Raw genomic sequence first — 25,539 nt, forward strand, 5'->3', positions numbered from 1 at the left:
GGGAGTCCTAACTAGCTACCAGTGGAGGGAAATACATAGTGTTTTATGACATGTTGACCATTTACAAACCAGTAATGTCTAGGTAACCCTCTAGTTACACAAATTGCATAATCCTAGACGCCGATAAATGCTTTAAAAAATTTTAAAAAAAAAAAAGTTAAAAAATAAAAATAAAAGTTGCATATGAACAGAGGAATACACCTGACCAAGGCAACCTAGAAACAAGAGATCGCACCTCTCACTTTACATTCAACAAGCCCATAAATAATCCACACGCCCCCAAAAAGTTCTACAGATATCATTCATGTAGGAAAAGCTTAGACAGAATTTATAGAACAAAAACCCCACACACAACCCACAAACTAATCAGTCTACAGTAAAAACTCGCAGACTCTTTACTCATTTGAGAGGCATGTAAATTAAATATGTATAGCCCCAATCAAAATAAAGCAATAAATAAAGAGTGCAGCCATTGCAATATACAAGCCCCAGAGGGGTCTTCAAAGTCCCCCCAACTAGTAATTTGTTTAGGACATTCTAAAGCTGCACCTTACCCATGAACTTCTGCTACCAGCCGAGCCAAAACATATTGCCCAATATTGCTTTGCCGTTTGTTAGATGCCCTTTGGCAGTGGAAGAGTTAATGAAATGAAGTTTCAGTCATTCATCAGGAGAAGCCAAACAAATGCCGCTATACAGTGTAATGGTTAAGAGACCGGTTCATAAGTCCATCCACAAGTAGGTCAATAGAAATACAAAGCTCTTTGTCAATAAAATAGCATTTTATCTCACATTAATACTGCTTAAAAGAAATATTCTGTACATTAGCTTAACATGATTGTACGGTTTTGATTGCCACAGACCCGTATTGATACAAAACTTTGGAAAGATCAGAGTCCAGCAGTACAAATTAAGTCAACCTATTTTTTCTAATATGAGAGGGCTTTAAATGGCACAGACAAAAAGTGTTTAAACAGGATTGTCTTAATAGATTTGTGAACTATTCCTGTGCTTTAAAATAAAAATAAAATAATTTTAAAAATGTAGGTCTGTGCAGAATGTGTTTGACACAAGTTTTAATAAAAAAAGGATGAAAAAAAAAAAAAAAAAAAAAAAAGTGTATGTGTAGAAAAGATAACCCACCAATAGTTAATCGTTAAGGCTTGGGATTTTAAAATAATGCCGCTCTCATCTTCCTTTTAAAGAAAAATATAAATAAATAAAATGAAAAAATTTAAAAGCCAGCTGGCCATCACATTTTATCTGGAAACGGACAGTTGATTATTAAAATAGATAAACTTCTTCATAGCATTTTTTAAACCCTGAGATTAAATCTGCTATGTTTTAAAAAGGGGGGGGTAAAAGATTTGGTTTTAACCTGCTTTTTTATAAACCCTTCCATCTTAAGAAACCCCCGGGTTGTACGGTTAAAAGCCCACTGTTCAGTAATATGGAGTGGACGGAAGGCTGGTAAAAAGATTACAAAAAACATGGGAATTCTTGGGATATGACATATTGCACTTTTCCTCTGTGTCCCCCATAGCAAATATGCAAGGTTTTAAGTGCAGCTGGCCTGGTGTGAATCCTTCACGTGTGACGCTTTGTCAGTGGATGCCTGTGCAAGTTAGGCGAAGTACATTGTACGCAGCGTATCCTGATGAACTTGGACCGCCCTTGCAAGCGCTTGATGATCTCTGCCGTTAGCTTGACCAGATGTGTGGCTCCCTTCAGCACTGCAAACAAAGAAATAAAATGTGAACATCTGGGAAAATAAACTCTTCTACAAGAAAGATGCTTTCTGCTCTACCTCCAGGTGTAGAGTTTGCCATTTAACATTTGGGTAGACCAGTTTGTGCTGGAATTTGGAATCCAGCCAAGAAAGCGGGCGAAACCCAGTTTGTTCTAGTGGACGGAGTAGGCAGCATCAAGTATTTACACATTGACTCCCAAATTAATTCCCGTGCACCCACAACAATGTTTACATCATAACTATTGTAAAAATAGTTTCAAATCTCTATCGGAAAGGTGGGGCAATAAGAACTGGCTGGAAGTCCAAGACAGATCGTATGCAGGTTGCACCTCTACAGCCTATCCTTAAAAAGCATTTCACTCGACACAGCCCATTAAATATGCAGAGGGCGTTGGCTCTGTAAAGGAACTATATAAATGTACAGACCGTCCAGCAGCAGTGTGCCAACATACCTGTCATGCTCTTTGTCCACCAAATGATATCGCGCTCTGAAGGCCACCAGATGTGCGTAGTAAGCAGGAGCAGGTATAGAGACCGAGCGAGTGCAGCGCACATACGTATGGCAGAGTTGGTAGGTGAGGATTTGCAAGGCATCAGCGGTAAATCTGTTATCATCCCAGAGGACGTGATAATGCGAGGGTCGGCTTGTACCCTGTATAAAGAATGGACATCAGAACGAATAATACTGTGATTTCCCTTTAAGAGGTACATTTAAATAATAATGTCCAGTCTCATTATTTGGTATTCCTTTTACAGGATATTGCTCATGCATTAGGAGGAAATAAATAAATAAAATCACACCCAACTACAAGTTTGCTTATCCTGATCATAACTGCAAGCCACAGAGTTGGCATACAGCAGATTCAGTTTAGAAGTTAAGGCTGAGTTTTCATATGACTCATGATCATGTGGTGGGAGGAGAAGATACCGGTACATTGTTAAAAAAGATTAGTACTGACCTGAATACCTGCATGACTGCACAGGTAAAAATCAAATTCTGTGGGATGAGTTATTTTTGTGTCCACTGTAGTTCCTGCTGGTATATTTCCACTTTTACCAACCTGCGGAATATTTATTCAAAAAGGCTTCAAATCAGCATGTATACACACACACTGTGAACATTGGAATAAATAACTATTTTTAGCAGAGGGGGTAAGCGGTAACATACACAATTTTATGGAAAAGATGACTTCACTTCAGATTCCAAAACATAAAAATACCATAAAAGTACACAAATTGTGTAGTCACTTTTAGGAAAGTGTTGTGACCAAGTCTATTTAAGCCCTGGAATGTAGATATGGGAATGCGGTTGGCATACAAAATGCTTACATAACCAATTGACAGGGTCAGTTTCAATACATCGTTAAAAGGGTTACTCCATGGCCCTGTCCCCTTCAGTTTTTTTAAAGTGTCTGTGGTGTAGGGACACCGTACCTGCAGTGTTTCAGTATGAACTGGAGCGCTTACAGTAGTTGTCCGTTTTAATCACCATTCTACATTGAAGAAGCAGCTAGTTTAGCTTACACATGCAAGACTTGACAGACCTCAGCATAGGAACTAATGGAGTTGTAGTAAAACCATGTTTCTTAAATGGCAGTTACATTAATATTTTTGCAGTTTGAATTTGTTGATGTTCTTACCCGTTCATTTCGGTCAGTACAGAAGAGCCTTGTGTGGTGCCTTTTTTGTACAACAATAAATGTAATTCCTGGCTGGTAATCTTTCTCCAGTTTAATACAGGCATCTCGAATAGCCAGCAGTTCATGATGCAGTACCTGTATATGGCAATAAGTAGTGATTAATGCATTACCTATGGGCATGCTAATCACTATGACCAGAAATGACCCAGGATTTTTATTGCAAAAGTGATAGATATTTTTTCTCCACATTTCTTTCAAAAAAATTCAAGTTTTCAATAAATGGTTATTTGTTATGATATGTAAAAAACATTTTAACGGGAAACTTAATTCTAGGGTATTTGTACAAACTAATAGCAAATCAAAGTCACAGGAAGAAGTTCCAGGAGTGCTTTGATGGGGTTTGTTTTTTTTCCTCTACTCCCTTCCACTGCACTTTTCGCCTAAAGGCAGACTAAACCATTTGAATTTAAATTATTTTTTTTATTTAAACTCTGAAGGACAATGTATGGATTATATTGATCAATGGAAAAGTCTACCTGTTGGAATTGCCCTTCTGAAACGCCATCCCTGTAGAAAATGATTCTTGTTGGTTTGAAGCGTGTGGATTTGTAAAACTGAATAAGTAACTCTCGGACCATTGCAGATAGGTCCTGAATGATCTCTTGCCTGTGCTGCTGCACTCTCACTGTGGCACAATATCTGTTAGGATGGGCATCCATGCTACCCACAACCTAAAGGGGATTTAACAGACAGGTCATATAACACGATCACAAAACGTGCAGCTATTGCTTCACAAAGAGCTTCTCCTACGATGCAATTTACTGATACTCCATTCTAATGCATACAGTAGGTTCTATCTAAGCATTTTCTTTTACAATCACATACACATTAAAATAAATGATGTCGGGGCCTAGCCGCCAAGCAAGCAATACACAGACTGAAGAAGCCCTTTAGTTTCCTCAAGTTAAAAAAAATAAAGGAGCTGTTCCAGGCTCATATTTTGCAGACCGTATCTGGGCCAACTCTGTACCTGACTGTTCCCTCGGAAGAAGCCATTTAGTGGGGGTCCTGGCGTTTGCGACCTACGTCTCAATCTGGAGCGGGAAACGCAGCCGATCTCCTGCCATACCGGTTATCCCTCGGTGGTACAGTCATCCCAGTCTCCGGTGGTCAGAGAGCCTGGTCGTGTGGTGGATCCCCAAGCAACCTTTGGCTGATTAGGAATGGCGGCTGTAAAGATGGCAGATGCTCCAGAATCTGTTCCCCAGGGAGTAAAGCAACGCCACGCTGACTTCTGACCTACACGATCGAATCATTGATAAAAATCGAGGCTGCATTCGCTAACTTCTGGGCTACTCTAGCAGAATGCATGCAGCCAAAACCCGCTGACAACACCTCACCTGAAAGAGTTGAGGCACGGTAGGGAGAGGTTTTGGAAGTCTCAAGGGCACGTTGAAGTTTTAAGCCTCTGTCCCTCAAGTCCTTTTCCCACCTGGGCTGAGAGCTAATGGGGTCCTGACCCCAACATACAAGCTATAAAACGCAAGCAACCCACACAAACCACTCGCACAGCTCACCACATTATCCCGGACGGGGGAACCTGGACTTGGCAAGTAACCAAGTTCATGGCAGCAAGGTACTGGCTCTTCCACAGACCTGGGGCTGGAGAGGGTTCCAGCTTTGGCATCACCGCGACGCCTCCCTTAGTGGACTATGCTTCTACATGAGACAAGCCCCGTGGGGTTATTGGTTAACTGGCTGCTCAATGGGCCTGCTCAGCATTACAAGACCTTCCTCCTTCCAGAGGTGAATGGGCTTCCGATACCCAACTAGGTTGCTGTATGCTCCAGATTAAGTGGCTAAAACGCAACTCAATGTTCATCTCTATTCAAGTATTTGTTTTCAGTTCTCCCTTTACCTTGCTCCTTATAGCATGTTTTTTTTTCCAAATATGGCAGTACCTACATTGATTTTAGCAGTTGAATTCAGTCAATGCATATACTTGTTCAATTACTTTCATAGCTATTGTTCTTATAACTCAAAATGAGATCTCGTCAGTCCTTCTAGCCTGATTTACATGCCATCTTGCCTTACTAACTGAAGTAACTCTAAATAAATAAATAAAAAAAAGTGCAGTTTCTGTGAATGCGATTCTAATATCTTGACTGTTTTTACAATGCGGTTATAGCCGTTGTGGCATATCAAGCTTGTTTGGCAACACTCGCACAATAAAAATACACACTTTTTTTTAATGAAGTCACTTGTCTGTAAGCTCACTCATTCCACTTTAAGCATATTTTTGAAACAGACTACAGTTTCACAATATTTATCTCTAGCAAACTCATACTATGGGGATATATTCTCACCGCAGCAATTGAAGGCTTTTTCCCATCACCAGCTGGTGGGTGGGTGACATCTGCACCTAGGAATATGATTGGCTGTTGGAAAACCGAAGGCCTGAAAGAGAGTAGGTGTTCTAGTATGACAACAAACTCTTGATATGAGATTACACAGAAATACCTTTTCAAAGTTACAGGTACCGTAAACATTCTAAGCAATATAGTTTTAGAAACTTTTCAGGATATCACCTTTTTACAGAATAGGTTACAGCATATAAAGCTAATTACACGTTACTCTAAATGCATTGTTACTTGCCTGCCTTGTGGCAATAAGATATTGTTTACGCCTCCCAACTTGACGTTAATCTTCAAGCACAGATTAGACAAAGTTTGTGGTGTGGTTCTTTGCACATTTTTCATCTGTACGCACTGTGTTGCCATGCCAAGGACTGTATCCCCTACACGTTTAACCTCAGCTATAAAGGAAAAGGAAAAAAAAAAAAAAAGTACAACATCCTTAGAAAACGTTGGTACCATGAGTGTCGAATCTTGTATTACGGTTTAATGCAGAGTGCCTTTTTAATAGACAGCGTATTGCCTCAGTGCATCTTCCATGCAACAAAGTAAAGCAGAGCATGCTTGTATAAGCAAATTCCTGGCATTGTTTTGAAGTTAAAAGAACCAAGAAACTTCATTAACAACGTGTCACTGATCAGGGATTAAACTGCCTTTCCCTATGGTCCATTTCAATGCATTTTCCATCATTTTTAGTGTGCCACATCTGTGCACAGTTGTAGAAGTTGAGGTAAATATACTGCCCCCGCCATGCACAGAGGAAAGGGACAGTTTCAAGTAGGCGCAGTTGTGAATATATTGATTGAAATTACTACAATGCAGAACATTTCAAATCTTTTAAAGCAGTCCCGGTTATTCAGTTGACTATATAAAAATGAAGCTGATTAACTTAGCTACTTAAAACACTTCGCTGACTGCAAACTTGCCAGAACTACAAAGCTGAAAAGGGTAAATAGACAAAACCCCTTTGTAAAAAAAAAATAAAAAAATGAATCTTTCATTCTGCTGCCTTTAAGGCTTAGTTGAAGGATGTCTAATTGAAAAGCAGTGTATTTGTGTGGACAAGAGGCCATCAAAACAGATATACGAACCATAGACTGGCGTTTTTCCAGGGAGTACTACAATCACTAGCTGGATGTCACGGTGGGCAGTCTTTAGGTGCCTGAACAACGGCTCCACATTATCGGCTCCCTGGGCATACTTGCAAAAGATAGGACCTGCTTGGATGGGCATGCCAGCATCTCGCGATATCTTTCGTAGTTGTTCTGTAAATGCCCTGAAAACCAAATACATTCAAAAGAGTTGTAAAGTTAACAGCTAAAACAGCAATCAAAGGGCCATGTAATGCAAGGTCCCATAAGGTATGAAAAAAGTGCTTCTCAGGCAAGTCTTCCACTCTGCTGAGCCAATCTTGTCAATCACTTTATTACTCCGTGCTATAATGTTTATGCATTTTTACGTCCTTAACCATTGAACGGCTCATTTCTCTGGAGCAACCTCAATGTTTTGTTGGCGGTAGTTGATCTGGGCTCTAAAATACTACCATAAGTTATTTCTTTAGTTGTAACACATTTGCTGCCATCTGTATTGTTTATGTGGCTTTGGAATAGCTATAGCAAACCCACTGCAATAGATTTAAGCCAAGATAGAGTAATTTAGGGGGTTCCAAAGGTTACTTTAAAAGATACTTACTTGAGGTGAGCCTCTGAGCATTGTCTCTGGGGTGCAAAGCAGGCAATTGCCCACACTTTAATCTCAATGCCTGTGTGGAACTGCTTATTCCTCATATCCCAGACTCCCTGCACAGGGGTAGCAACAGCCTTATTCTGAAATTAAGAAATACAGTGACGGTTCAGAGACACAAAGAAAATGCATGCATAGCAAACATCACACCAAACATGCCAGTAAATATACAATAAAGGTCTGCAAAGCTGCGCTGTGTAAACTACTGAGCTTTCTGAACTACCATGGCCATAAAAACAGCAAACCGAATAAAACATTAAACAGTATGTATGGTGCTAGGTTTTCCTTCATTTGCTAAATAAGTTCAGCTTTACAATTGTGAATTTCAGTTTAGCTGGGGTGGGCATGCAGAGTAGTTGCACTGGTAATCAGAACCGTGGCGTGGACAATAGATAACATCCAGGTTGTTTTTTTACACCCTCTAACTTTTTGTAGGATTGCCTGCTAAAGCCCACAGCAGCTTTCAGTGTGTTATTAAAGTTCATTTAAGGAGATAATAGCTTTTAAAGAAACCAAGCTGTACTGTGAAAATTAAACTATTTTATACAGCCAGGGGATTGGGGACAGAGCTGCATAAAAATGCCAAAGAATTTATCAGTGAGATTGCTTAGGCACAAACACACCAAAATGGCTTCATTAAGTAAAAGTTGTTTTGGTGGTTAGATTATCCATTGCATACTGGTGTTCATGCAAAGTCTGTTTATGTAAAGATGCAGGGGTAGGCAACCATTGGCACTTTAGACATGGACTATATCTGCCTTGATGCTTTGCCAGCATTATGGCTCTAAGAGGCTGATAACATTGTTGCTGCATTGTAAAGCACGGCAAAGCCACACAGCAAGACACTGTAGAGATCAATAGAGGTGGCTACCGCAGGAGCATTTGGTTCTTCCCATACCCTGCCTCCGTAAAGGATTGAAGGAGGTTGAAGGACTCTGCCGGTGACATCGGTCATGTCATCTTTCACCATGATGGCAAATTCTCTTACAAATGGGTCTGTATTAAAACTAGCACTTCGCATCTGGGGGGAAAAAAAAAAAAAAAAAAAATTACATTGCATCATACCTTTAAATAAGTAGATATTACCTGGGTAATTACTTCGAAGCACAAGATGATCAGACTTATGGCAATGTTTTAACTTTTATAATTTGCTTACAACTAGAGTTCATCATAAATACATTTAGTTTCAACTAAAATTTCACTACAATATAATTTCAATCAAGCAAAGCAAGAATATACAAGCCCATTACAATCCCCCTGCCCACCCCCCAGAACACACACACCACAAACAAAACTTACTAATTTACTAATTTCTTCCTGGCGGTCTGGAGCTGAGCGAGCAGTTGCTCGAATCATAGTAGAGGTCTGATTGTCTGTTAGCTTCTTTATACATCTTTGTCCTGCCACAATGTTGCAAACCTGAGTGAAGAGAAGAAAGGACAGACTTAATTCTCTGTGTTCAGACATCCATAAATACTCAGTTTTCAGAGGAAGAGCACTGTGGTTTAAGTGGTCATAGTTTTCAAAGTCATCTGAAAATGTGCAAGGCGCAGAACCAGCTCAATGCTTTCAGCTTATTATGCAAGTTACAAAATTTGCGTTCAGAAGGCTCCCACCAATTTACTTTACATAGTACAAATAGCTGTATGCAATTTCATCACAATTCAACCTGGTTTCCTGCCAAGTATCACAACTGACGCGGAGAAGTAAAGCTAGATGGTATATGTGGCGTTCCGTACTTTACAGTTTTATAAGCCTGCACTGAAACAGGTCCTAACATGCTTATTAGTCATATAAAGAGACTACACACCACTACAGCTTAATGTTGCTGTTCTGAGGCATATGCCTGTCCCTTCATGCTCCGTAGTGTAAACAATGCCTTTCACTCAGTCACTATAGGGACATCCTGGATGAGGTACTACAAAGATAGCAGGACCAATGTTCAGCGTTACCACACTCTGCATAGATATGCCAAACACTCCTCAAAGAGGTGCATTGGGTCAGCGCATTCTCTCAGGAGATGCCGACTGGGCATGCTTACTAGCCTCCCGATGCTTCCTTATGGAGGCAGGACGGTCATGGCGAGACCAGTGTGAAGGGGATACAAGGCAGCATTATAACTTGTGCTAGTGTTCCAACAAACGCTAGATTGTTCCTTTAAAGCTCTTTCATTCCAAAATGACACTTGCCTCAGGAGGTAGGTATGTATGCTTCTGCTCCTGTCCAACCTGTAAACAAGGCAGATGAGGAAAGCGAAGTACTATTTTGTGTCGATCCTTAAAATACTGTGCAACAGTGCACTCTGTTGTTGAACCATTCTCCAGCTGAAGAGGAAACCTGTACAAAAGAAGAAAAGCGGGGAGGAAAAAAAAAAAAAAAAAAAAAAAAAAAACACACATTTAAAAAGATTGGAGAATTGCATTACCAAAAAAAGGTTTACAAATATAATTTGCTCAAGTAGAATTTCTTAGGTACTTACGTCTGGCTGCTTGCAGGTCTCCTTGTGACATTGCACACCCTGTATTTACGCTTCATTTGTCCACAATGAGTGATTTCTATTTTCAGGCCTATGACAAGGGAGAACATAGTGTTAGAATTTAACGAATCATGCATTGTTGTTGCTAGAATTGTTTAACACTTGGAGGGGGTTAACTGTGCAGCTAACGAGTCAAATCCCTCAGGTCTCTCCTCCCCTGAAAAAATAAAATAATAAAATGTAAAAAAAATAAAATAAATAAAATAATTACTTTTAAGTGCCCATTGCAGGATGCCGCTTATAACATTCCCTTTCCAAGTAGGAGCTTGCTCATTAATGTGTATATGAAATTGCTTCTCAACCCAGAGATACCCATTATACATTAACACTCAGGGAGCACATATAAATACTATGCAGGATTGGTTTGCGCTTTGCCCTTTTTAGTGTTCCGATGCACATCTATGCATTACACAGAGTGTGAGGACTATCTCCCTTACTCTCCCAATCTTGCCTGACCATATAGTTGCAGGTCGGACTAATTGGGAAGACAAAAAAAATTAAAGTATTAGAACCTGGCTAACAGATTTGCAAGCATTGTCTATATCCACAAACCGTTTCACTCTCTGAACAGGGTCAGGAAGTTTTAAGTAAGGGAGTACCAAACCTGTGCCCAAGTTTCTTCATCCTACCACAATATTCAGTAGATCACGTGTCAATCCAATAACAAGCATCATTGACCAAGTGAACACCAAAAACCTTGGACCAGTAACGTTTAAATTTAAGACCAATTATGCCATTAGGATTCACATTGCCTCACCTTTTATCTCCTTTGTAAATTTAACCCTTTGAGAATCTGTTAACGATTTCATTTGCTCTTCAGGGCTCTTGAAATCAAGAACCTCGCACATAAACTCTATCACGGGCTGGGCTTTATAAAAAGCGGTGGCAGACACTAGGGGGGGGAAATATATACAAATGTTACATGACTGCTGGATAAAATATAAAATAACGAAGAACTTATTTTAAATAATTTAACAGACAAAAAAAAAAAATGTTATATCATACAGCTGTGATCTCATCAATAGCATCATGTTTGAATTATCAGAGATTACACACTCCTGCACAGATAAAGCTCCAGCAATGGATGTTCATGGCACAATTCAATGAGCACTGAGAGAGTCTGTACAGCAAGTACCACATTTGTAGTTTCATCACTAACAATGGAATAATAGAAGGGGTGACTTGTAGACACAGGCAAGTTAAAGGTTATAGCAAGATCAAAGATGTGGGGTGGTAAGCCTTTTAATTAAATTCCAGGTTCAGAATGCACCCAGACCTGTGGAATCAGCACTACTAATCTGATGCAGAGTTACTTTTAACTAGTGTATGGATGGAGGCCATTTACTAGCCACTGAAAATTTACACTGGTCATTAACTGGCAATAAATTGAATTTAAGTTATATTTCATAATACACCAAGATACGTGAGCTTTACAAGTTAGAAGGCAAGTACTGAATTAGTTCCACTGTGCCAGCTCAATCGGAATAAACTAGCATTCAGTATGCTAGGGTACAAAGTCATTTCCTAAGCAGAGTTCCCTGCATATCACCTTCTGCCAGTTTACACATTAGATATTTTACAGTGAAAGCAGACATTACCATCTATGTTAAGCATCATTTTCCATAGTGAAGGTCGAACAGACTGATGGAAACCAAACCACACTTCTCTTCCACCGCCAAGAGGATTTGCACACCCTTCAGATGCCGTGAAGAAGGATCTTCCAACTGGAGTATATCTGCCATACAAGAGCACAAAAGTAATTTATGAAGATTTCACACTACCTTGCTTTAAGTAATTGACAGATTAAGGATTTCAGATTCTACAGAAAACATCAGGACTTTTTGCTAAACTTGGTTCAAATTAAAAAAAACAAACACACTAGCATAGACAAGTTCATACCTCATAGAAGGCAAGTGCCTCATGACCACATCCAGTGCCTGAATGGTCTCATATGGAACACTGGGGATGACACCATCCAGTGCATCATGAAGATCACGAAGGTTTACACTGGTCACAAATTTGATAGCAACCCTAAAGAGACGATCCTTTCCCTCACCAGGCAGTGTCACTTCCAACTCCACCTAAAGTAAGCATGACAGGAACAAGGGGGATTGGGGGGGACGGGGTAGAAATAGATTTCAGGTAACTGTTTGCGACCAACATAGTACATTAAACAGTGGGCCATAAACACATATTAAAGCAGTTACCGACCATTCCTGAAAAAGGTATATTTTGCCAGCAGCCATAAAAAGATAAGATCCCTAAAACTGAAATGGACTAATCATACGTATAAGGTTTTCTGCCAGTTTCACATGAACACGTGTAACATAGGCAAATTCATTCTAAAGCAGACAAACCATTAAATAAAAGTTGAATACACTAATCAAAAGCAAAGGGCCAAACATGCAAATCACAACTGGCTGCAAAAGGCAAAACTTTGGAATCTGAATAGATCACTTGTTCTTGTTGAAACCCAAATTCGCTATACAAAAGGGAAAGAATTGTAAAATATAGCTTTGGGATCAGTCAACTTACCTGATTATCTTGCAAAATGGGAAGTAGGGATGCCGTGTATAAGTTTCGTCGTCCATCAAATACAGGCTTTCGTGGTCCAAAGATTTCTTTCTTAAAGTGCTTCACCATGTGTTCAACTATTTCCCTAAAGAAGCAAGAAGCAGAGGTTTGAACACAAAATAAATACATGAGAGAGCAGCAAACCCCCCCCCCCCCCCCCAAAAAAAAAAAAAAAGGATCTATCTAGAAAGAGTAAACCGATACATACAGTCTATATTTTGTGTGTGTCGTTATTGTTTAAGTGTGCCTGATGGATTACAGAGTAACAGGGGTACTGTGACCGTGTCGGTTGAGTGAAGCAGAGCCTGTGGGGTTTCACTAGAGGAAAAAAAAATATAAAGGAAAACAGACAGGCGCTTTGATCACTAGCACCTCCATTATCCCATGGTCAATCCAGGTGTCAGCAGGGTAGAAATGGAGAAAAAAAAAAATATTTTTTACAAAAATATAAATCCACAGCTACCGCATGGACGAGAGACATGTAGGCAAACGCTCTTCTTTGCATCCAGTTGAAGTAGAACTTTTGATAGCAGGCTTCTACAGAAGCTTTACTTCCAAAGGCTTTGTCCTCAGAGGCTAGAATGTCAAAACTGCATACTTCAGAAAAGTAACAGTTCCAGGTTTCTTCTAGTAGAGATAGCTCTGGTAATATGAATCAAGTACCGATTATTCTGTTCACCAGGAAAGCCAATGTCAGACTCAGTTATTCCAATAAGGTATCTGAAGCTATACTATCCTTAGAATGGACAGAATGTGATGGTCAGAACCAAAATGTACCACAAAGAGTAAAAGGTTAACCTTAACCTCTTAACGCCGTTCCATGCCGTCGCGCTTTAAAGCCGCTGTGGCGGCATGGAACGCCGTAACGGCTGCAGCCCCCAGGACCTCGGGGGTACTTACCTCCGCCGCGATCCTCTTCTGGAGGGCTGCCTGACAGCCCAGGCAGCTCTCCCACGGCAAATGAGGCCCCTGGGGGCCATGTGATCATTCTCAAAGCCCCCTATAGCTGGCTATGGATCTGCCAGCAGGGTGTCGGTCTGAAATATCAGACAATCCCCCTGCTGGTGGGAAGTATTAAAAAAAAAAAAAAAATTAAACATGTTTAAAAATAAATTAATAAGTATTATACATTTATACACACACACACACACACATACATATGTAACGTCATACAAAGTGTATTTTAACACTATGGGAGGAGGGGAGAACCACTATGGGAGGAGGGGAGGGGGGAGGAGGGGAGAACCACTATGGGAGGAGGGGAGGGGGGAGGAGAACCACTATGGGAGGAGGGGAGGGGGGGGGAGGGGAACCACTATGGGAGGAGGGGAGGGGAGGAGGGAGGGGAACCACTATGGGAGGAGGGGAGGGGAGGAGGGGGGGGAACCACTATGGGAGGAGGGGAGGAGGGGGGGGAACCACTATGGGAGGAGGGGAGGAGGGGGGGGAACCACTATGGGAGGAGGGGAGGAGGGGGGGGAACCACTATGGGAGGAGGGGAGGAGGGGGGGAACCACTATGGGAGGAGGGGAGGAGGGGGGGGAACCACTATGGGAGGAGGGGAGGAGGGGGGGGAACCACTATGGGAGGAGGGGAGGAGGGGGGGGAACCACTATGGGAGGAGGGGAGGAGGGGGGGGAACCACTATGGGAGGAGGGGAGGAGGGGGGGGAACCACTATGGGAGGAGGGGAGGAGGGGGGGGAACCACTATGGGAGGAGGGGAGGAGGGGGGGGAACCACTATGGGAGATGGGGGGGAACCACTATGGGAGGAGGGGGGGAACCACTATGGGAGGAGGGGAGGAGGGGGGGGGGAACCACTATGGGAGGAGGGGAGGAGGGGGGGGGGAACCACTATGGGAGGAGGGGAGGAGGGGGGGGGGAACCACTATGGGAGGAGGGGAGGGGGGGGGGGAACCACTATGGGAGGAGGGGAGGGGGGGAACCACTATGGGAGGAGGGGGGGGAACCACTATGGGAGGAGGGGGGGGGAACCACTATGGGAGGAGGGGAGGGGGGGAACCACTATGGGAGGAGGGGAGGGGGGGGGAACCACTATGGGAGGAGGGGAGGGGGGGACCACTATGGGAGGAGGGGAGGGGGGGGGGACCACTATGGGAGGAGGGGAGGAGGGGGGGAACCACTATGGGAGGAGGGGAGGAGGGGGGGGAACCACTATGGGAGGAGGGGAGGAGGGGGGGGAACCACTATGGGAGGAGGGGAGGAGGGGGGGAACCACTATGGGAGATGGGGGGGAACCACTATGGGAGGAGGGGAGGGGGGGGAACCACTATGGGAGGAGGGGAGGGGGGGGGGGGGAACCACTATGGGAGGAGGGGAGGGGGGGGGGGGAACCACTATGGGAGGAGGGGAGGGGGGGGGGGGACCACTATGGGAGGAGGGGAGGGGGGGGGGAACCACTATGGGAGGAGGGGAGGGGGGGAAACCACTATGGGAGGAGGGGGGGGAACCACTATGGGAGGAGGGGGGGGGGGAACCACTATGGGAGGAGGGGGGGGGGGGAACCACTATGGGAGGAGGGGGGGGGGGGGAACCACTATGGGAGGAGGGGGGGGGGGGAACCACTATGGGAGGAGGGGGGGGGGGAACCACTATGGGAGGAGGGGGGGGGGGGAACCACTATGGGAGGAGGGGGGGGGGGACCACTATGGGAGGAGGGGGGGGGGGGAGAACCACTATGGGAGGGGGGGGGGGGGAGAACCACTATGGGAGGAGGGGGGGGGGAGAACCACTATGGGAGGAGGGGGGGGGGGAGAACCACTATGGGAGGAGGGGGGGGGGAACCACTATGGGAGGAGGGGGGGGGGGGGAAACCACTATGGGAGGAGGGGGGGGGGGAAACCACTATGGGAGGAGGGGAGGGGAACCACTATGGGAGGAGGGGGGGGGGGGGGGAAACCACTATGGGAGGAGGGGAGGGGGGGGGGGGGAAACCACTATGGGAGGAGGGGAGGGGGGAGGGGAAAACCACTATGGGAGGAGGGGAGGGGGGAGGGGAAAACCACTATGGGAGGAGGGGAGGGGGGAGGGGAAAACCACTATGGGAGGAGGGGAGGGGGGAGGGGAAAACCACTATGGGAGGAGGGGAGGGGGGAGGGGAAAACCACTATGGGAGGAGGGGAGGGGGGAGGGGAAAACCACTATGGGAGGAGGGGAGGGGGGGGAGGGGAAAACCACTATGGGAGGAGGGGAGGGGGGGGAGGGGAAAACCACTATGGGAGGAGGGGAGGGGGGAGGGGAAAACCACTATGGGAGGAGGGGAGGGGGGAGGGGAAAACCACTATGGGAGGAGGGGAGGGGGGAGGGGAATCCACTATGGGAGGAGGGGAGGGGGGAGGGGAATCCACTATGGGAGGAGGGGAGGGGGAGGGGAATCCACTATGGGAGGAGGGGAGGGGGGAGGGGAAACCACTATGGGAGGAGGGGAGGGGGGAGGGGAAACCACTATGGGAGGAGGGGAGGGGGGAGGGGAAACCACTATGGGGGGAGGGGAAACCACTATGGGAGGAGGGGAGGGGGGAGGGGAAACCACTATGGGAGGAGGGGAGGGGGGAGGGGAAACCACTATGGGAGGAGGGGAGGGGGGAGGGGAAACCACTATGGGAGGAGGGGAGGGGGGAGGGGAAACCACTATGGGAGGAGGGGAGGGGGGAGGGGAAACCACTATGGGAGGAGGGGAGGGGGGAGGGGAAACCACTATGGGAGGAGGGGAGGGGGGAGGGGAAACCACTATGGGAGGAGGGGAGGGGGGAGGGGAAACCACTATGGGAGGAGGGGAGGGGGGAGGGGAAACCACTATGGGAGGAGGGGAGGGGGGGAGGGGAAACCACTATGGGAGGAGGGGAGGGGGGAGGGGAAACCACTATGGGAGGAGGAGAGGGGGGAGGGGAAACCACTATGGGAGGAGGGGAGGGGGGAGGGGAAACCACTATGGGAGGAGGGGAGGGGGGAGGGGAAACCACTATGGGAGGAGGGGAGGGGGGAGGGGAAACCACTATGGGAGGAGGGGAGGGGGGAGGGGAAACCACTATGGGAGGAGGGGAGGGGGGAGGGGAAACCACTATGGGAGGAGGGGAGGGGGGAGGGGAAACCACTATGGGAGGAGGGGAGGGGGGAGGGGAAACCACTATGGGAGGAGGGGAGGGGGGAGGGGAAACCACTATGGGAGGAGGGGAGGGGGAGGGGAAACCACTATGGGAGGAGGGGAGGGGGAGGGGAAACCACTATGGGAGGAGGGGAGGGGGAGGGGAAACCACTATGGGAGGAGGGGAGGGGGAGGGGAAACCACTATGGGAGGAGGGGAGGGGGGAACACTATGGGAGGAGGGGAGGGGGGAACACTATGGGAGGAGGGGAGGGGGGAACACTATGGGACAGGGGAGGAGGGGTTAAAAAATCACTATGGGGGGGCGGGGCCGGTCCGCCATGCTGGTCGGTCGCAAGTTGGGTGAGCTCCTGCCTGTTCTCACCTAACGAGCAAGAAATAAACGACAAACCTGCCTAAATTCATTGGAATATCTGCCAGCTGACTTGCGACGACCCATTGCCTATCCTGAAGTCCTCAGATCTGATAGATGTGCACCCCAGCGGGGAGATCGTGTGGCCGGGGCCTGCGGCCTGCTGAAGCGGGGAGCGGGGCGGGCGGCCGCCGTCCCGCTCGGCCGCTGAGTGTCTGGTGCGGATCCCGGACGGATGGTCTCACCGGCTTTGTCACCCCCCCCTATGGACCGGAGGGGGTTATCCCGGTCCCTGATGGCCTTGCACGACCACCCTCATGGCCTCAGGCAGCACAACAAGGCTCCTCCACCTCAAGCGAAGTCCCTAACAAGATGGCGGCGGGGCCTACGTCGCCCCCGCCATCCGCAACACACGGTGGAGACAGTAACACTGCGGTGGAGTGTATACTCACCCGAATAGAGAACAGCTTCCAACGCTTCTGGGCATCACTGGAACAGCGCATGACCTCGAAACCGGTCCAAGCAGAGACGGAGTGGACAGGAGAGGGGCTGGGGACGGAGCGACTGCCCCCGGGTACTCCTACATACCTGCCCAGGCTGAGGGCCCAAGGGAGAAAGCCCTTAAAGCATCGCCCACCTCGCAGGAAGACCGCCCGCCGCTGGCGGCGGATGACCAACCGGGTCTCCCACTGCACCCGATATGGGAAAGCCTCGGACTCTCGTAGCCACCGAGCCTGTGGTTTAATGATGCAGCCCTCTCTAAAGGCCTGGGGCCAGAGGAAGACCCCGATCCGTATGCAGCGCTCTGCCACCTCCCGTGGCCTGGAGGATCCTGCAGACACTCTGCCGAGAATGGGCATCGGATGACATGGACTGGTCTCCCAGCCGTGGGATTACACAGAGCTGGCATCACTGTCATGTACATCATACCTGCGGCAGCTTACCTTTGACTCTCATGACTCTGCTCTGTGTCATGCTTATTTTTGGTGCAGGAGTTTGCTTGAATTCCTTAAGGTTACACACTACTCTTTTACAAGTTATGTAAAACTAAAAGCTAGTGAATACACTGATTTCAACCCATTACACTATACTACTGCTAAATATGCAGGTCTATAATGACCACAAATAATTTTAAAGCACTCAGTTTTTTTTCAATCTTATAGAATTATACTGCTTAAGTATTCAGTTAAAGTCCTGAATTACAGTCAGACCTGACTAGATGGCAACCACCTCTCCTAGTAATGTGACCTTAGTCACTCAGAAGCGTTGTCTAACCTGCTGTGACATTGTGCAGCCTTGTATGTAATGGGGTGTCTAGTCCACAGCTGTTGGCCATTGGGTGCTCTCACCTGTTTGTTTGTTCTTACTCTAACAATACAGTTTGCTAAGCGAGTTAAAATAATGTGTATAACAATCTATAAATATAGATAATCATCTTGATATTATTATAGTTTAGGAATAAGCGCAGAAAATCTACTGAACTAAGCTGGAAACATATACTACTTAGATTCTTATCGAAATGTTTAAACGTGTTTTCCTTAAATGTCAAAAATGTGCAGGTAACTCTCAATACGCCATTGTTTAAAAATCTATGCTACAATATGACAATCACTCGCCTGTTACTGCTAAAAACATATGTTATTAAGCCATGTTTAACACACTGAATGTCCATCATCTTGACCTTTTTACTTTACTATGCACTCTCTCAGTTAAGCTTGTTTATAAAATACAAAATGAGGCCGTTAATCTGCGGAGATATTGCAATTTACCATGATATGTACAACCTGTATGACCCTTGCATGTCTCCCTCTCTTTATTCTGTACCACCATAATAACATGCCTCAATAAAATAAAGATTGACAAAAAATCACTATGGGACAGAGGAAGGGGGGTTACAAATCATTATGTGACAGGAGAGGGGAGTGGGTGGTAAGGAACACTATTGGACAGGGGAGAAAAAATAAATATTCTGAACAAACTTTCCCATAGTAAAAAACACTATGGGATAGTTTGTTAAAATATTTTTTCTGGGTCTCTTCCACTAAAAACTAGGTGCGTCTTATGGTGTGGTGCGATTATGGAGCGAAAAATACGGTAGATAAATACATATAATTACATAAAAGATTACATTAGTATACACATAGAATTTAAATACATATATGTATAATATATTAAAATTCTACATGTATATTTAAGTAATCTTTTAACATAATTATGTGATTTGATTAATTAAAATTTGATTGACATGCCTGACAACACAGGGAGAAAGTGCAGAGAATTTAATTCGCAAGCACTATATTTGACCCTGTAACTCTCCACGACACCATAAAACCTGTACATAGGGGGTACTGTTTTACTCGGGAACTTCGCTGAACTAAAATATTAGTGTTTCAAACTGGTAAATTGTATTACAACGATGATATTTTAAGTAAAAGTGACGTTTTTCGCATTTTTTTCCAAACGAACAGCACTTTTATGGACTATATTATTGTTGTAATATGTTTTACGGTTTTAAAACAATAATATTTATGTTTAGTGAAGTCTCCCGAGAATAACAGTACCCCCCATGTACAGGTTTTATGGTGTTTTGGAACGTTAGAGAGTCACATATAAGGATTGCATTTCATTTTTTTCACATTGAAATTTGCCAGATTAGTTATGTTGCCTTTGAGACCGTATGGTAGCCCAGGAATGAGAATTACCCCCATGATGGCATACCATTTGCAAAATTAGACAACCCAAGGTATTGCAAGTGGGGTATGTCCAGTCTTTCTTAGTAGCCACTTAGTCACAAACACTGGCCAAATATTTGTTTTTTGCTTTTTTCACACAAAAACAAATATGAACGCTAACTTCGGCCAATGTTTGTGACTAAGTGGCTGCTAAAAAAGACTAAACATACCCCACTTTCAATACCTTGGCTTGTCTACTTTTTCAAATGGTATGCCATTATGGGGGTAATTCTCTTTCCTGGGCTACCATACCGTCTCAAAGGTAACATTACTAATCTGGCAAATTTCAATTTGAAAATGGAACATTCTATATTTGAGCCTGTAACTTTCCAAAAACAACATAAAACCTGTTAATGGGGGGTACTGTTGTACTCGTGACACATCACTGATTACAAATATGACATTCACAGCTAAAATGGCAGACGGAAATACAATTTAAAAAAAAAAAAAAAATCTTATTTTCTCACATTTTTTTTTTATTTTATTCATAATAAATTATGTTCCATATATAAATAGTAATTGATAAATTAAAGCCCTGTTTCTCCTGAACATGATATATAATAAGTGTGGGTGCACTTAATGTGACAGCGATGAATTACGGTTCAACAGACATAGCGCAAATTCCAGTTTTTGTTTACGTTTTGTTTTGATCATAACGTGCACTATTGACTCCGTCCTGAAGGGGTAAATGAACAAACTACAGAATGTTTATAAACTGTGTATACTAATCACCCCAATGTGTATTCTGCATATATTTTGGTCTTTACAGCAAACTAATGGCATCTGTGCAGGGAGTGTCCTCCAATTCCTCTTTTTCTATGTTCTATAGAGTCCAGACCAGATAACCCTCACAGCAACTGCAGGTGTCCCTTTGGAGACTTGAAGCAATAGGTTTTGCCATACGCAGGTCTCGTGTTAAGATTAGTGAAGAGTCTACAGATATTGGGGGTCTGCAACAGTGGGCTTAAAAAAACCATTGCTATATGGTGTGACTATACCCTGTATTTTACGTGCCAATATTATTATTATTTTTTTTTTTTTTTTTTTTTTAAGTACCTTTGTAAGTTTTAAAACTGTATTATCAATATTGGTTTACAGCAGCACCCCCATTGTGAAAATAGTGTTTGGTTTGTGCTTTTCACTTTAGAAAGCCAAGAGCAAACCTAGCAGTCCAATAAACCCATGAGATTTATAGTAGAATTTTAGAGAAAGATAGAAAACATTGCAGGTGAGGAGAGGGAAAGAGAAAGAGTGGGCTTGTTGAGCAAAGCACTGTTTACAAAAATTGCCACTGCAATTACATTTCCTGGGCACTTTAAACAAAGTTTTTTTTAAGCTGACATGGATTAGAGGGTCAGGGTTTACTGCAGTGGACTTAAAAAAAAAAAAAAAAAAAAAAAATTAAAATAAATAAATCCAGGTCCCCGGGAACCTATAGTCCCAAACCTAGAAAATTGCTATTGCAGGAGTATAGGTGATGGCCATGTGATCACTGTCCATCCCACTTTGCTCAGTAAAAGTACGTTTCAGTTTACTCCCCTTGCTTCTATCACCAGGACTCCTCCACTATAGCCTCCAGCTCCTCCAATGAGGTCAGCTAAAGCTCACCATTCCAACAAGGCCATGTTCTACCCTCTGACAGATTCTTCTCCAATAGTTGGCTGGCTGTAGGGGGGAGGACATGGGTTGCATGGAAGGTAGTGCAATCTTCCACTGAACATCCAACATGCACAGATCTAGCAGTCAGCCAGGAACGTGTGTTCTGTGCTGTCCAGTGAAGCCCCAATGATGCTGCTGAAGCTTCCCATCTCCAGCAGCAATGAGTTTAACGTGCAGTGTTTCATAGTGAAAGGCATATACAGCCTTCAGCCACCATGACAACTTCATATTACCAGTCATGCTGCTTAGAGTGACAGAAAAAAGAACACACACTTTCTGTTCAAATGCCTCAGTTTTCCTCAATTTCTAATTTTGTAAGAGTTTGTACAAGGCTTTATGAGATCACATTCGCTTTAACCCCTTAAGGACACATAACGTGTGTGACACGTCATGATTCCCTTTTATTCCAGAAGTTTGGTCCTTAAGGGGTTAATGTCTTTCACAAGGAGCAGTGCAGCATAATGCACAGTTAATATCTAGAATTCTCTTGCATTAGAAGCTTCTAGTTTTCTTCATTCAATTAACTGCTTCAATAGGTTGTTTTCACCCTCTCCCACCAGACTTTCAATGGAGTAATATAATTTAGCACGGCGGGTGGGGAGTTACATAATATTAGGTTAGATTTTTACACTGCACCACTGTAGTGGTCTATCCTCTTATTAGTTACCATGTGTCACTCCATTTCCCCCCAATGTTCTATAATACATTAGAAATGCATTTTATGGAGCCGCTAAATATATAGTATAATGTAAAGTCTAAAAGATAGTCTTGCAGATAGTCTTGCACCTTTGGTTTTAATCCCCCTACACTGTTATTTTAGGAATAAATTGGTTGATTATAGACATTGCAGCTGTGTGACATCATCCATAAATTTCTCATTTAGCAAAAAACTAAAATATAGACTTTCTAATTTTATGCAGGACTGTATTAAAAAGCACTGGTGTTAAACTATTACAATTTCTTAATTTGGGGTTACACCTCACATGTGTAGGATTTACTTAAATCCATCATTTTTGGGGGGAATGGGGGGGCATTTTGTCACACATACACACATTGTGAATGTTAGCTAGATGTAGTTTGCCAAGATAAATGTTGAGAAGCGAGACCTGCACTGCTCTGCTCTTTTAAAAGAGGTTGTTGAGCATTTTTGAAGTCATGGATGCAAACCTGGAAGGAGATCATTTTAGTTTGTCCCGAACGGAAACGTTAGTGAAGGTTGTTTCATATGGAAATGACACATTTGTCTATGACGTCTTGTAATTTATTCCATCTAGGAACATTGTGCATAGTGCTTATGCCAGTACATAAAATGCCCAACTTAATTAGTTCCCCATAAACACTTTATTCCTCTAAGATACAGATCTGTACTTTTAATTCTAGTTTGCATGTCCAATGGGATTAAGGCTGATAAAAACCTGGTGTTGTAATAACCTTAATTATAAGCACCCTAGAAAGCAATAACTTAATTTTAACAAGACTGGAAAACACTTCATTAAATGTTTACCTGTTTACTCGTCTTGGGCATTTTTCTGGTCGAATATCCACTTCGTAGTGAAAGAGCTCCATTCTGGGAATTTCCATTTCAAAGAAGTTTGCTTGAAGCTTGATGGACCTCCCTGCAGTGCCATAGCCTGGCCTCACTGGGGGAGTGTATGGGCAGATATTTGTGGTAGTAGGTGCAGGAGGAGATGGTGGAATAACTTGTATAAAAAAAACAAAAAAAAAAAACACTTGTTTTTTATTAAGGCATAACACCAAGCATAGTTCACCAATAGTTCAGTTATTTTTGCACAAAGCCTACAGCAACTGTTAGAGATCACTGGAGGTTGTGATTGTAACCCATGGGTAAAAACTCATTGTGTAGAATACAGCAAATCAGCACATATTAGAATACATTACTGAGAAGCTATACAACAACCATTGGTAAAGAACAACATGGTAAGCTGCAGATGAAGTGTGCGCTGGTACCAAACCAGACAGGATATAACCAAGATGTTTGGAATTAATTGTAGCTATTAAATGTTAAATATAGAGTTATAGCATTTTTTATGAATTGTCACAAATATGACAGACTCTAGACAAAAAGTGATTTAAACAAGCTAAAATGTTTTGTATCCAGGGTGTTCCTTTAACACCAGGTTTTAATAGGTTTGTGTCATTCAAATTTCCCAAAAGGTACACAAACATGTCAGCCAAGAGTAGTAGCATAAAGGAGGTGGACAAAATAGCAAGAGGTGACTATAGCCAAACTAGATTTTGGTAGATTGGCTATTTTTGCTTAAAGGAACACTAGGGTCAGGAACAACAAAAAAACATTTATTCCTGACACTAGTGTTAAACACACCATTTAGCCCCCTTGACCCCTAAATATAGTAAAATCTTACTTTTAGGGGGCGGGGCCGGACCGCCGAGATGGCCGGTCGCAAGCAGAAGGAGCTCCTGCTGCTTCAAATCCAAATACGCCGGAAAAATCAAAGTTTGCCCAAGGAACGACCGACCACTAGACTGCCCAAAGCTGAGGGCCTGCTGGAGCCAGGGAGAGGCTGGCTTGTTAAGCTACAGTCCCCTGGAGGAGAGGACTGCGATACCCCGGCCTTCTTCGGCGGTGAGTGGAGCGGGCGGCCGACGCTCCGCTATCCTGCCTCACAGCGCCCAGCCTGGGGCTCGAATTAGAGCGGATCCGGCCCTGGTCCCCCCCCCTATGGACCGGGGGGGTGATCCCGGTCCCCACCTGGAGGCATGGCATCCGGAACACACAGGCGCCATAGACACGCTTAAGGGCCCGACCGCACCGCACAAGATGGCGACTGCCACGTGCACAGAGGGCAACGAACAAGCACGGGCTCAGGAAGCCTGAACAGACGGCGGCTTCACCCTCCATCAGCTTGCCAAGCGACAGCTCACCCGTCAGAGCCACAATCCATTGGTAGACAGGCAGCAGCAGAGGCTTACCGGTAACGGAGAGACGGAGTCACCAACCTGCAGAGACTCAACTCCATACCCATGATTCTGCCGTCAACCGCTGGGAGCCACACGCCAGAAAAACAACCCCCAATGCCGACCTGGGAGACCGCTCCTCTCAACTCCTAACAGCAGCAAGCCCGGGCGACGCATCTGGAGAGGAACCTCAGCCTACAAGGAGACTAACACCGGGTCGCGCTGACGGGCCGAAACCAACACTGGCGGATTATATACACACTGCCACCCATGAAGCATCGGACACGCCATGTCAGTGACGCGTGTGCCGCTACACGAACTCTAGAACGGACTGGGTGATATAATCCTATAATTAGTATGATAGCTGCCTGGCTTTAACACATGTAACATGTACATGCTGCACCTCTGACCACAGCATACTGCTTACACCTCACACACTGCAACACATACCATGCCAACACACATTACCATTGCAGTAACCACTATTCAGTCTGCACTCACACATTGCTTACAACAGCTATGTTTCAGGCCATTTTGTCTACCATGTGCCCCCACGCGCTGCCTGTAATTAAATCATGCACCCTGCCTCCCCGGGTGAGTAACCTAGGAGCAATCTTGGACAAACATCAGCACGCAAAACACAGGGCCTACGCATGTGTAACGCAACTACCTGTTTAAGTAACCGTATATGACTTGTATAGCATACCTGCATAACTTACACCTCTATGTAATTAATCGACTAAATAATGCTGTAATATCCTTTTGTCAGAACGAGACCATCACAAAAAAAAAAAATGTGCACATACAAACGTATACCCCATTGTACCTATTGTCTGACCAACACGAGGATTGCCTTTGGGGTACCCCGTGTAAAGCTGTAACACCTTATGCACTGAAAAAAAAAAAAATGTAAAATAAAAATAAAAAAAATCTTACTTTTATTAATGTTGACTGCAGTTGTCTCTGCCCCTGATCTGCCTGCTTGGCTGACATCAGAAGCGGTGATCTGAGCCAATCACAATGCTTTCCCATAGGATTGGTGGAGACTGTCAAGGAGGCAGATCAGGGGCCGAGCCA

General features: G+C 44.3%; 1 protein-coding gene across 1 annotated transcript in view; it reads right to left on the reverse strand.

The window, feature by feature from the left end:
* Positions 1-1,133: 1,133 nt before the first annotated feature.
* The window catches only part of AGO2 (argonaute RISC catalytic component 2), a 48,700-nt gene continuing 24,294 nt past the window's right edge, over positions 1,134-25,539 (reverse strand). The window contains exons 3-20 of the mRNA XM_063450252.1: positions 23,030-23,225; positions 12,619-12,742; positions 11,983-12,164; positions 11,682-11,818; positions 10,841-10,975; positions 10,027-10,114; positions 9,737-9,884; positions 8,847-8,966; positions 8,446-8,568; positions 7,497-7,630; positions 6,896-7,080; positions 6,046-6,205; positions 5,757-5,847; positions 3,927-4,121; positions 3,391-3,525; positions 2,710-2,811; positions 2,203-2,402; positions 1,134-1,733 (exon numbers count right to left, since the gene is read on the reverse strand). Coding sequence (XP_063306322.1) covers positions 1,625-1,733; positions 2,203-2,402; positions 2,710-2,811; positions 3,391-3,525; positions 3,927-4,121; positions 5,757-5,847; positions 6,046-6,205; positions 6,896-7,080; positions 7,497-7,630; positions 8,446-8,568; positions 8,847-8,966; positions 9,737-9,884; positions 10,027-10,114; positions 10,841-10,975; positions 11,682-11,818; positions 11,983-12,164; positions 12,619-12,742; positions 23,030-23,225 — 2,564 coding nt within the window. The 3' untranslated portion in view covers positions 1,134-1,624. The remainder of the gene's footprint in view (positions 1,734-2,202; positions 2,403-2,709; positions 2,812-3,390; positions 3,526-3,926; positions 4,122-5,756; positions 5,848-6,045; positions 6,206-6,895; positions 7,081-7,496; positions 7,631-8,445; positions 8,569-8,846; positions 8,967-9,736; positions 9,885-10,026; positions 10,115-10,840; positions 10,976-11,681; positions 11,819-11,982; positions 12,165-12,618; positions 12,743-23,029; positions 23,226-25,539) is intronic.

Source organism: Pelobates fuscus, chromosome 4, assembly GCF_036172605.1.
Source record: "Pelobates fuscus isolate aPelFus1 chromosome 4, aPelFus1.pri, whole genome shotgun sequence".
Classification (NCBI taxonomy): Eukaryota; Metazoa; Chordata; class Amphibia; order Anura; family Pelobatidae; genus Pelobates; species Pelobates fuscus.